Source organism: Numida meleagris, chromosome 13, assembly GCF_002078875.1.
Source record: "Numida meleagris isolate 19003 breed g44 Domestic line chromosome 13, NumMel1.0, whole genome shotgun sequence".
Taxonomy (NCBI): Eukaryota; Metazoa; Chordata; class Aves; order Galliformes; family Numididae; genus Numida; species Numida meleagris.
Window position 1 is genome coordinate 8425071 of NC_034421.1, and position 12800 is coordinate 8437870.

General features: G+C 43.1%; 1 protein-coding gene across 2 annotated transcripts in view; it reads left to right on the plus strand.

Annotated features, from left to right (window-relative positions):
* XYLT1 (xylosyltransferase 1) overlaps positions 1 to 12800 on the plus strand; it is a 160146-nt gene that overhangs the window by 118272 nt on the left and 29074 nt on the right. For both annotated transcript variants that reach the window (XM_021412123.1, XM_021412124.1), the window contains exon 6: positions 11098 to 11314. In XM_021412123.1, the coding sequence (XP_021267798.1) occupies positions 11098 to 11314 (217 nt within the window). The remainder of the gene's footprint in view (positions 1 to 11097; positions 11315 to 12800) is intronic.

Below are 12800 nucleotides of genomic sequence, written 5' to 3' on the forward strand. Positions count from 1 at the left end.
GCTTTTGTAGGGAGGGAGGTGTGAAGCAGTCCATGTGTGCTCCCTGCTCAGGGTCTACCACGGATGGCTGTGTTGGGAGTGGTACTTGGGGAGGAGGTGAGCATGTGAGGTTTTCCTTTGTTTTCATCTCCACTACTTCTACATTAAGCAGTATTTACATGTGGAAACAACCCCTTTCTGACTCATTTCTCAGAAGTGGCTGGTATCACAGGCTCTGCCCAAGCAGGCATCTCAAACTGTTCTGAAGCTCCAAAAAACCTATCATTTCACAGGCTGGGAACATACACAGGGGGAGAAATCAGTCCAAACTACGTGTTCCAAGTCTGCATAACCTCTTGCTGACCGCTCTTACAGAGGTGGTTTATCAGAGATAGTCAAACTTGCAAAGGGACCTGTATGGGAACTGCTGAGTCACAGCCTGAACCACTGATGGAGCATCTGGAGAAACAACCCAGTCAGCCCTGGAAGCACAGGTGAAGGCAATTCACTGTGTGACCTTATTTAAGGGCTGACTGCCACTGAAAAAGGATCTCTTGCTGGAGATGCCTCCTTTGAAGAGTCTTTTCTGTGAGCCTAGATCCTCAGAGAGGGGTGAGCATTCTACTTCTTTTTTTGTTGCATCTTCTCATGGCGCTGGTCCTTCTGCCATTACAGGACCCAAAGGAAAGCCGTGTGTAAGCAGCAAGTCTTCATGAGCTCTGTGCCAGCCTGCACGTGCTAGCAGGGCTGGGGGTGATAGCTGAGGGTTATTGGGATCCCTGCAATTTGAAGACCTCACAGCAGCGTTCCTCTTCATCCACCCTGCATGGGTCTTGGAGCAGGGCAGATGTGCTCTTGCCCACAACAAATCAGCTTTGTGCTTTCAGGGAGCAGCAGGGACCAAGCACCATGTTTCCAGAGCTTTAAACAGCGCCTGCAGCTCAAAGAGCTTTACCATCTGATTGTGGTGCTCCTCTTTTCCTTAGTATTGGTATTTTCATACTACAGCACCAATCCTACGTCAGCTCCAGCAACTCCATATGCTGAGTCCCAGTTGCTTTGCACCTGAAAATACTGTCTTATTCTGCCTGGGTCAGCAGGTAATCTCTTCATTCTGTAAAATGTCAAGTGTGCTGTAAGGCTGGGTTCAGATAATGCGTAGAGAGAATGTGAGACATCACATCACGTGTTCTGTGCTGAGGGTTGATAGAATAGCTCACAGGTTTCTCTTCTTGACAATTCTTGCTCTTGTCATCGGATTTATCAATTCTGTCATGTTCTGGTTTGAATAGAGTCCTCATGAGCATTCATCTCGTGCGTGCTGAAATTCTGTAGCAGGTAGTAAAAAAAAAAAAAAAAAAAAAAAAAAAAGTGAGGAATAATATTTAAATTAGAGCCAACAGTTTTCACAGGAGATTCTCCAGTCTGGGAAATGTGGAGTGTCAGAGTAACTGGCAGGCTCAGCTCTGCTGGCAGCAGTGCTCGGCGGGGCTGAGCGAAGGAGGAAGGAGCAGTGGCCAGGGAGGTGCAGTCGGTCTCAGCCTTTCTCCCTGCCTGATGCCCCCGAGTCTCTTCTCCAATTCTGTGAGCTGGCTAAGGAAGGTAACTAATGAATTATGACGTGCCTGCATCGAGCTGGATGGGGTATGCCAACTTCAGCTAGGTTAGAGCAATTTAGATCAATTAAACACATAAATCTGGTATTAATTTAGTAATAAAGTGAGTTAATGTGTAACTTGTCCTCTACTGAAAGCAATAACTGCCCATTTATTAATGGAGTGGTTCCCTTTGACTCCGTGAGCAGTTAAATACCTTTTACCCCATTACAACACGTCACCGAGTTCTGGGTTTTTTTTCTTCTGGATTTCTAACAGAAGTTCTCTGTGTGTCAGAGAGCATCATGTGGGACACGAGTGAAGTTCTCCTTCCTCTGTCTGTGTGCTCCATGAATCCCATAAGCGCTCCTGCTCCTGGCTGCTGGGTGAATGGATCCTTTCATGTCGCCCCTTGGCAGCTCCCCAAAATTTCTATCAGGGAGATAGGCGGGCTCTCCTCCTGCATGCCCAAGGTATCTGAAGGGACATGGCTCAGTCCAGCAGCTGCAGAGGCCTCTGAGTAATATTGGCGTTTGGTAAATATTAGTTCCGTGAGCGCCAGAAGCTGATCAAAAAGCAGTTAGACCTCTGTTTGTATAGTAGGTGAATTTCCAGCCTGATCTTTCAGTTTTAGTGTTCCAGTAACTCAGTCGTGTCTACATGTACTGTCTGCCCTGACCATTTGGCACACAATTTCTAACTGACTTCTGTGCTCGTGCTGTCTAAGCTATGGTCCTACCAGTGAGGTTTAGAGGCTTAGCCCTGTAGGAAGAAATCAGAAATTCCTTTGTCTGGTCATTCTTTAAATGTTACTGTTTACTTTGCCTTGCCACAGCCCTATGGGAAACAAGTATCCAACGGGACAAATGGTATGAACAGGAGCTCCCGAAGAGCTAAAGAGAGATGCTACAGCCTGAAGAAAAAAAAAAAAAAGAAAAGCAAACAAGGCCAATTTTGGATTTAAGACACAAGCCAATCTCCAGCTTACAGGGCAATAGGAGAAAACTTGCCCCAGGGACATCCTGTCTCAAAGCAGACCTGAACAGGAGTTTTTCTTTGCAATGTCTGGCTGAAGCCATGATAAGGGAGAGGACACTGCACCATACTGCCTGGTGCCCCGTGTGCAATGATAACTTTACTGTTCTGAGCTTTTTCTCAAAACCATGGTAAACTAATAGTGCAGGAGCTCAGCATATTCTATTTTATATTCTATATTCTATTTTAATTTGTGAGTGAATACGACTCCTAAAAAGTAAGACTTTCAACTAAACCTGCTTTGTAAACCGCTGCATATTTTCTGAATTCTACGTCTTTGGATCACTCAACAAAGAGGGAAAGATCAGAAGTGCCATCTTAAAACTGAAATGCTCATACAGCTCAATTACAATGTGCTTTGTATTCAAGCCATGTTCACAATCAGTACATGTTTTACTGCCAAATAAGGAGAGAAAGCAGGCTTCCTTTTATAGAGAGAAGTTTTCTTTTAGTTATGCCAAAGTCATTAAAAAGTGCATCACTCTGATTTTTGTTTAGTAGCTTCAAAAAAGGGAACGGACATGAAAATGGCTCCTTAGCTCAGCTGGAGAAGCATTATTTCCTTAGAGAGCTAGATGGATGAAGTGAAATTGCGTACAGTGGCTGGAGTCATTACGCAGCACTTAGTGGGCAACACATTTTCTCCTCTTTGCAGTTTCTTTGACTATTAAAGCAAAAGAACAAGCTGGTAGTTGTGCAGGCTGTACCAGGAACAGCACCTGGATGATGCATAATAAAGTATGGAGATGGTGAAATGTGACATCTTCAGTGACAGGCAGGAAAATGACTTTAAAAGAAAAAAAAAAAAGCCAAAACAAAGAGAAGCAAACATTAGTCATTTGAGAGTGGTGTAAGCGTGCTGCAAAGGTTGGATGCTGTTAAATCCTAGCAGGATCTGGAGCTCATAGCAGAAAACAGGTAACTAAAGCAAAGGCCACTGAAAGTTTGGCAGTTTGGGTGGAACCTGGGTTCTCTTCTTGTGTTGTGTTGTTTTTGTTTTTGTTTTTTTAATACTAGGAAGATATGAATTTGTTATCCCTGCTGTTGGAATGGTTTAATCACTTACCTTCCTGCTCACACCAAGTACTTGGTGGTTCATTTGGCTCAGATTTCACTCCCATGCTTTTTTTATTTTTATTTTTCAAACACTTCAGTATTAAAAAGTGCACAGACTGGGAAGATCTATTTTTTGCTTGTAAGTAGTTCAGCCCCACAGTTTCATGTGAACTGTAGCGACTGAAATAGAAACGTGCATCTTCTATGCAAAGACATTGCATTTAAAAATGCTAGACGTTACAGCTAACTTTCATGTGTTCCTTACTGCCTTATGGAAAGTGTTAGGGGTGACATAAAGCCTTTACTGTTTCAGTTTGACTGTTTGCCTCCCTATAGGGCTTTTTTTCCTGTTCTGTTTTTGAAAGCAATGCTAAATGGGCAATGCGAAGGAAAGAAATAGGTAAAAGATGCTAGGAAGATGCAGTAAAAGCAGCCATGTGCCTTGACATGGGAAAACGTGGGATTTCTTTTTTTTTTGGTGGAGTATACATGCAAGATCATCCACCAGTTCAGGAAGGAGCAATGAGGGAGAAGGTTTGGAGTAGCAATAACTTCCAGAGTGGGGTGGGAAGATGAAAATTGTGGTACAGTAAAGTAATCAGAAATCTGATTGCTATCTAAGAACGCTGAGCTGAACGCTTTTTTTTCAGGGGCTAAGTAATAAAACTTGCGTCCCTTCATCCAAAATCCTGAGGCATGTTATAAAATTACTACAGCAGGGAACATTTTTGTCACATATTGTTGGCCCTGTTCTACCCACTGGTAAATAGAATCGGAGGTGAATAGCCAGATTTGGCAGCTTGGACACCCATGTAGAAGCAACTCACGCTTGCCCGCATCGCTTGGAAAGCTTGAATCCCCATTTCTGTGTTGTTTGTGCAGCAGCACGTGGATGAGACAACATAGAGCTCAGCCAGCCCAGCAGTGCTCCCAGGTGGGGATGCTCAGTTGTGTGGGTGTTGGGGGGAAGAAGAGGTGAGGGGAGAAGAAATCATCTGAGGAAGACATTTATTGGAGACAAACAGATGGCAGAACGTCAGCTTTCATATCGTTGAGTCTGTCTGCGATGTATTCGTGCTCTCCCTCTTCATGTGCAGTTTTCTCCACATTTTGATTATTTTTATATTAAAACAAACACTTGAGTTGCAAACTCAGATCAAGAGAGTAAGCTGTTACGTTTTTGTCCTTGGAAAAGCTGTCCCAGTGTTTCTTAAGAGACACTGGAAGTGAGGAGTGATGGAAATGCAGAGGCAAATCTTTGAAAGCCCCTCTGGAGCTTTATTCTCACAGGGGACTGGATGGGGCTGTTGTCAAAACAAGGCAATGCCTGGTGGAGTCATTACTGCAAAAATAGACTCTTCAAGTTTCCTACACAGAAAACAATTTTAGATTTTTTTTATTATTTTTGGAACACTGGAGGAGTTTGCTCTCTGAGCCACAACATCAAAATGTTAAGAAGCGTGGAGGTTTTTTAAGACTCCTCTGAGAGATTTCCAGGAGATGGAAAATGAGATTTTTCAAAACCAGCGCAAGTTGACTCTTAGGAAAAGGTCGACAAGAAGGAAGTATCATGAGAAATGTCTTCTAAACCTCATATGAAGATGTGATATGATTAAAGCATTAAATGGATAGGCTGAGGAAATTGCATATGAAGAAGCAGAAATAAATTATGTAGAGTATGAGGCTCTATTATAAAGCTTGAAAAATCCAATTATGTTCGTATAGATATGGAATAATGGCCAGATAAAACCTGTATCCATCAGCCACGAACAGCCCGTCTCTGGTGGAATACCCTAAACCTGATGGATGTTTGGTTTCCATAAAGATGCCATTGCTTGAGAAGGGGCACGTGTAACACAACAGTCAAAATCCTGTGCCGTTTCTGCTACGCTGTAAATGATCCAAATCTTACACTGACCACCATTTGCAGCAGCAGTCCTGTTGTCTGCCAGATTTACTTGCACACTGAATTTAAAACTGCCTAAGAGTGCTGGAAACCACATTGGTAATGCAGATCATGTGGAAATCCTTTGAGTAGTGCTGTTTGGTCTCATGATACCCAAATGGTGGCAGAACTCATGCCACTAACTGTCTCTTAGCACTGTCTATCTGTTCCATGGCTGTGTCACCTGTGTTGTCAGCTCCGAGCTGAACCCTGGCCCCCGAGGCCGGTGCTGGTGCTGCTCCACGTGGCCCAGTGCTCCTCTCTGGTAGGGCAGAGAGAGACAAATGACCAGCATGGATCATTAAAAAAAGCAACATTCTAGGCAGCTTCTGAGTGGTTAGTGCAGTGGGCAAAGCTACTAAAAGCATTTTGATTTGTGTGCTTACTTAAAGGTTCGGCTTACGCCTGTGAAATAAGCCCAATCTAAGTAAAGCAAATCCAGCCTTTCTCATTTTGATGGTGTGTGTTTGTGCGTTCGCATTAAAGCTTAAGGGATTGATGGGGTTGTATTGTGTTCATAATATTTTTTCAAAGTGAGGGAATTAAAGATAAGAAATAATTCTGCCTTTCATGCTGTAACATTTGCATTCAGGATGCTACAATTTAAACACATCAGAAAGTGGGTTGCATTTAATTTCTCCCCCTCTTCTCTTTTTTTTTTTTTTAATCTATACCAAGAGTTTTCCCCGATCTTCTCAAAGGGCCAGCATTCTGAATTCTGCACTTTCTGTGCACCCAGTTGCCTGTTGTCCTGGGAGGAATTCTTCCTGCTCTTGTGCTCAGTAGGTGCTATTGCTCTCTGGCATTCTTCCCTTTCAAGCTTCAGCTCCATTTTGGGAGGTTGGGGTTAGCCCTGGAGGCTTTCAGAACAGTGAAAGGAGAGAAACATAGTGCAAGGTCACCTCTTTGGGAAAGCAGATGCTTCTTGGCACAGGGTGAACGCTGTGCTTAAATAGCCAACTGTTAATTATTTCAGATTTCTTAAATGCTGGGTAAGCCTTCATAGAACAGAGTCAATCCTGGAACCGAGTGAGCTCAGGTTTGTTGTCTTCTTCAAAAGTTTGTCAAAGGAACTTCAAAGAGTAGATACCATCAAATTAACGTGCAGAGTTTGTTCACGTGCATTAACATCATTGTAGTATTAGCGGCGCTCCAAGGACTGTAGTGCTTTGACGCTGACTTCCGACTTGTGGTGAACTGCATTGCTGATGTATCAGTAGCTTCTGTTCTTTGCTCTTATTCTTGTAATGGTGATGAGCTCTTGGTAGGTGCACCAGGCAAACAGGAAATTTCCTAGGCCAGAGGCCACAAACAGGAAGCCATTAGGAAGAACCTTTTCAATTTAAAAATGTGTTCTTTCAGACACTGTTGGTAAGAAAAATATTGCAGCCTGATAACCTCTGGTCCTTACGGTTTCCTTCATTCATGGACTTCAGAAAGCAGAAGGCAAAAGGAAGAAAGCATGAGCTTTTGCAGTGTACCCAGTTTTGGGTTCTCAGTGTCACCGCAGTGTGCAGCACCGCTTGGAGAAAACTGCTCAAACTGCAGAGCTGCTTGTGGTGTCTTTGATAGTAGGTGACCACTGCAGTGTTCATCAGTGATGAAAACATACTGCAGGAGCTTAGCTGCATGTTTACATTCATGTTGTAGGAGCATGTACTAAACATCTTACAAATACTCCATGTGTTACACAATTGTAGATTCTCATCTGAAATGAATTGATAAATATTTAAATATACTGTAAGAGGAGTTCCCTAAGCTACACTGCAGCCATGAGCTGTCTGGGCAGTTAGCTAGCTTTACGAAATGTGACAGACAACGTGTTGCAACCAATGCTGGTTCTTTTGTTTGTTTGTTTTTTTAAACAAAGTATAACAGTATTCCTCTGGCACCTTGTAAAGCCCAGTACCGCTAGGGCAGAAACAGCAACATTCAGACCTGCAGCAGCCTGGTGGGGGAGCTCAGCTGGCGAGTTGCATTGCTGTCATGCACTGCTTGCAGTCACTTGAAAGTGGGATGCAGCCTCCTCAAAATTGGAGGCTTCTGATCAAGACTTAAAATGAGAATAAGGATAAAATGTCTTAGATGGAGCCTTATGTGAACTAAGGGAAAATGGGATCCTTTTTTCTTAACCCTGGATTTGTCTTCGTTTTAGTTTCTCCTGGTTGGCTCTCTTTTCATATCATCATTATTTTCCTCCTGTTGTCCACTTAGATCAGGAGGAAGGCCGGCTGTCTTCATCTGATGGCAATCTCCATTGCGTTTGGCCAACCGTACTTCGATACAGCTCTGTGTCATTGTCCTGGCAAGTGCAGCTGCAGTATTACCTGCAGTTCAGGATGCCAGAAAGCACCAGAAGTTGTCCACATTGACTAAGAGAAATGAAATGCTATTGCTAATCCTTTTTTTTTTTTTACATTCTTTCAAGAGATATCTGCTAGCTGTCCTACAAAACTGAAGAAAGAGAAATCTAAGGGAAAAATCACCATTTATTTTGCATTTCTTTGCTTTCTCTGAAGCTTGGCATGCCTTCATGAAAGGCACTGTTTCAGTATTACAGCAAGTGTAGCAAGGAACTGATGAAATGCAGTGTTAGACTAGAAACAAATCAGAGGGTTCTGGTTTTGTCCTCTGTCATCTATCTTCCTTTTCAGAGCTGGCTGCTGCAAGCATTGTTGGATGCCTGGTGAAGAATCCTTATGAACTCTTTGTAGTGTTGGAGGGGTTTTGATTCCTTGAAAGGCCCACGTGGCATACAAATGGCACCTTTTGCTTTCCCTCAGGAAGCATCCATTATGCTTAGAGTAAGCTTTTTTTTCCCTGAGTGCCACAATCGCTCTGGCAGAGCAGCCAGTAACACCAGGCATCCTGGAGCAGAGCACGGAGAAGCAAGCAAGCCTCAGCCACCTTTTCCACTTCGGTATGCAGCTCCGTGCTCCACGTGCCAGCAGCACAGCCTGGGCTTGCTGGGACAGCCCGCTGCATCCTCAGGCAGGATCGCTTCACTTCTGGTGGATCTGAGCTGCGCCGGGTCCCCTTGGCTCCCAAGGAGCGTAAATGGATAACAAGCAATTGCCCAGTGGAGAGCTCTAACTTCAGTTCCTTGTATGAATTGCTGCTTCACACATAAAAGGAAATCATCTGCTGTGCTAGCACATTGCACTGCTAGGTGTAATAACTGTGTGTGAAGCAGGCTGAGCGAGCCTTCTGAGAAACGCCCTGTTCTTATTTGTTTGTTACTGCTATTTAGAGCCTGATATGATGTTCCTGGGAAGCATTCCTCAAGAAGCATTAGCAAAAGGGTTGGCTTTTGTAGGTCCCCAAAGGCTTTGCTGCTTTTCAGTTGGGCTGCATTGCCTTGCTGGAGGATGGATGTTGGAATGCACGTTTAATTCTACTAACCTTGTTGAATAGGATTTTAGGACTAAGATTTACTGTGAAAACATCTGTGCTACCAAGAATGGTCTTTCTTCGCTCCATATGCCAGGATTTGCTTGTCTGAGATGTTAAAAAAACATAGAACTGTATACGTATGCAAAAAAAAGGAGCCTGTAAACGGTTATGGAAAACATGAAGCTGTGAGTCCACAGTTGTTGGGACCTTCTCATTTTGACCGTAGCTGTGTTCTTCTATTGCCCATTTCAGACAGTAAAGCTAAAGTGTTTTGGGATTTGTTAGCTATAAACCCTGTCTTGTAATCCCGGCTGAGACAGCTGTGAGTTGAGGGGTTTTGAAATGGTCAGGCATTCTTGTGGGCTGGGGGTTCCTGTTGAAATCAAAACCCCTTCTGTTAGAAAATGTGAATACAGGATGATAAATTGGTAGAGATAGCAGCTGGAAGAAATGACTTCATGGAAAAGAACTTTACATCCTGTTTAAATATGGTTGATAAAATTCTATTATTTTCTTAAAATAATTAACTCAAGTATTTAGTTTTGAAGGAAATAAATAAATGACCAAACTTTCAGGCACATTAATATTTGATTTGGAGATAACTGCATAAATATTGAATTTGAAGATTACATTCCAGAGCACTGCATTAAAATTGCAAGACTTTTCTATTATCCTTCATAATGGAACATGAAATTAGAAACTTGTTCATGGAAAGAAAAATTTTGCCACTCGCATCCACGCATTCTCCGCGCGGTCATATTAATAGCAGAGAGACATAGCTATCTGCAGGACTTCAGGATAGACCCTGAAGTCATTTCTGGTCTTTTTGAAAATTAATATGTGGCACTTCATGACTTTCATAATTTTGTCTTGGTTCTTTGATTGATGTAGAATGACACTTTAGCCAGGGAGTTAGCCTACAAGAAGGAGAAATGCTCCTGTTTCCAGATGTAGGATTCTGGAGAGCTTTGCCCTTGCACCTGAGCTTTTGTTTCTTTTCCCCTTCCATGGGCTCTGTGTGTTTAAAGCCCAATGAAATGTTTTCTTAACTTCCAATGCTCAACCATCTCTACAAAGCTGGGCACTGTGGCTGCATAGCTGGGTTTTGCAGCTGCTGCTCGCCCGCAGAGCCTGAATCCAGCGAGACCCCTGATCTTGGCCCATTAGCTCGTGCATGTTTGTTCCTGTAAGCAGCCTGGTTAGCTGCTGTCTGCTATTCCTCGCAACGCGCGGGATGTGTTCAGCACAGCAACTTGCCTTTATTAATGCAGTCAGCCCCCCCTGTGTAAACCTGTGCTAATTCATGGCAGTGCCGCTTCCCTTTGGGGGAAATTATTCTGAAAATGGAATAACAAATAGAAACCTGTGTCAGACAGTCCCCAAACGTGTGGGCATCCAGTCCAGCGTGTTTTCAAACACAGATTGATTTTCCAGCTCCTTTTTCTTACAATGTTGGTCTCAAATAATTCATTTCCATAACGCTACAGTTCTGCAGTTGCTCCTTGTATTCATGGTTCAGCAGTAAACAAAACATTGTTCCCTGTAGACTTGAAAATGGAGCAAACGTACTCATTCTACAGCAAAGAGCAATGCAATTGTATTTCTTCCTAATTAACTATACCCCTGTAGAAAAATTCACGGAACAATAACATACAAGGTAATTGGTCATTTTGCCTTTATGTACAGTTTGCTGTTTTTCAGAAGCGGTGTGTTTATTTGGAGAAGCCGATGGCACAGATTGGTTGCAGTTCCCCTTTGCGTTACAGTGGTTCCCCAGTGGTTTCCAAAGAGTTAATGAGCACTGCAGATTTTCGTGCCGTAGGGGAACTGTAATGTGCACAGTTTTGTCTTAGGACAGCAGAAGGTGTAAATGATGTTTAAAAGCAATCTGTTGTTCTTTTCCCTGTATCTGAACATATAGCTGGTTAATCATTTATTAAACCTCTCTGTGTTATATTTATGAGTAGAGCAGAAATACAAACAAGTGACCTCCTTATCCTGTTTTGTTTGGGAAAGGAGCTTCTTTACTTGTAGAGCTAGTGCCGATAACAAAACACAGATGAACGCGTGATGTCCGGTTTTGCATTCCCTCAGATTCATTAGGAAACAGGGACTGGACCGGCTCTTCCTGGAGTGCGACACGCACATGTGGCGCCTGGGGGACAGGAAGATCCCCGAGGGCATCGCCGTCGATGGAGGGTCGGACTGGTTTCTCCTCAACAGGAAGTTTGTGGAGTATGTCACTTTTTCCAACGATGACCTCGTAACAAAGATGAAGAGGTTTTATTCTTACACGTTGCTGCCTGCTGAGGTGAGTTCGGAGCAGTCCCTCTCTGTTTTCTAAAGGGCAGCTTCTGTGCACGTCTCAGAGATCACGAAGTACGAGGTTTGGGATCACGCTGTCGTTGGTAACAAGCGTTTTACTCTCACGCTGAGTAAGTCCTTCAGTGCTAGATCTGCTTGTGCAGTTTGTTCGTGGGACATCTTTGCAGGGAGTGGCTTTGTGTTATACTTTTAAGCCTATTAATCTATGCAGCCATCCCAGCAACACCTTACAGCTCTCTTTAAGGTGACAGCTTTCCTCCTTGCTACCAACCCCTGCACACTGTGAGAGATTGATGAGACTGTTCTCGCAAATTTAGGTTTATTAGCTTGCAGTGGAATGCGACAATTGTCATCTTACGATAGGGGTTTATTATTCCACGCACATGTTGAATAATTCTGCTTTAATCCCGTTTCTGTTAAAAATCACCTTTTCTCTCAACTCTGATAACCTTTTCATCCATTATCTCAGAGAAATTTCTGTATCATTATGAAAGGACACAGGGCAATGGGTAATTGGGTAAGGTTTTTTTTCTTCTTCCCGCTTGAATGAGAATGGATGCCTTTATGGGTTTAACCAAACAGTTCAAGCATAAAATCCATATTCACTGGGCTGTCATTTAACATTAAAAGGGTAGGGGGATTATTTGGGGGGCCAGCCACGCTAGTGTCATGCTGGTTATTTATAGATCTTGCTGTTGCTGATTTTAAAGAGAAGTCGCTACTCCTAAAGTTGTCTCTTACAGAGCTAAATTTGAACATATTCCATAGTTTCTATCTACAAGGTTTTCTTTGCAAGATACGTGACTGGCTTCTTAAAATCACCCTGCCTTCACTGACCTGTTAACCTGCTATATCCGTCCCCATTACACATGATTTATGTAATAGCTGATATTACAGAGATACAATTAGGATAGCCCAATAGGAGTTCCTTGCTGCCTTGAGTCAGCAAATAAAGACTTATGATTTCAGACGTAACTGCGGAAGGTGGAACGTCCTTCTAATGCCTGGGGTGAGCTGTATATTTCAGTGCAAGCCCATTCAACCAGCGTTGTGTTTCAGAGTGCTGGAGGTGCACAGACCCACGCAAGAGCCGAGACTTTTTTATTCCATAGTAACCACGTTGGTGGTTAAGGTTTGAGAATTGTTTTAGGGAACAGTTTGAGACTGATCATCAACACATTGCTAAGGAAAATGGTCATAAATCCGTTGGACTATTAGGACTGACTTACAGAAGAGAAATAACAGAAACTTCTTAGAAGTACCCCTATAGCTGAAATAAGAGTAGAATAATTGGTGGCACTAGTACTTTCCTGGAGTCCAATGCCCAAAGCTGATCATTGCAGAAGTGCAGTTACTCTGTGCCGTGTCATTGTGGTGTGGCCTCGACCACAGCATGCTGTGATTTTTCAGACTCTACAGAATGTGTGTGTGGAGTGCTTTTTGTACGTAGCAAAATGGTAGAATTTTTTATT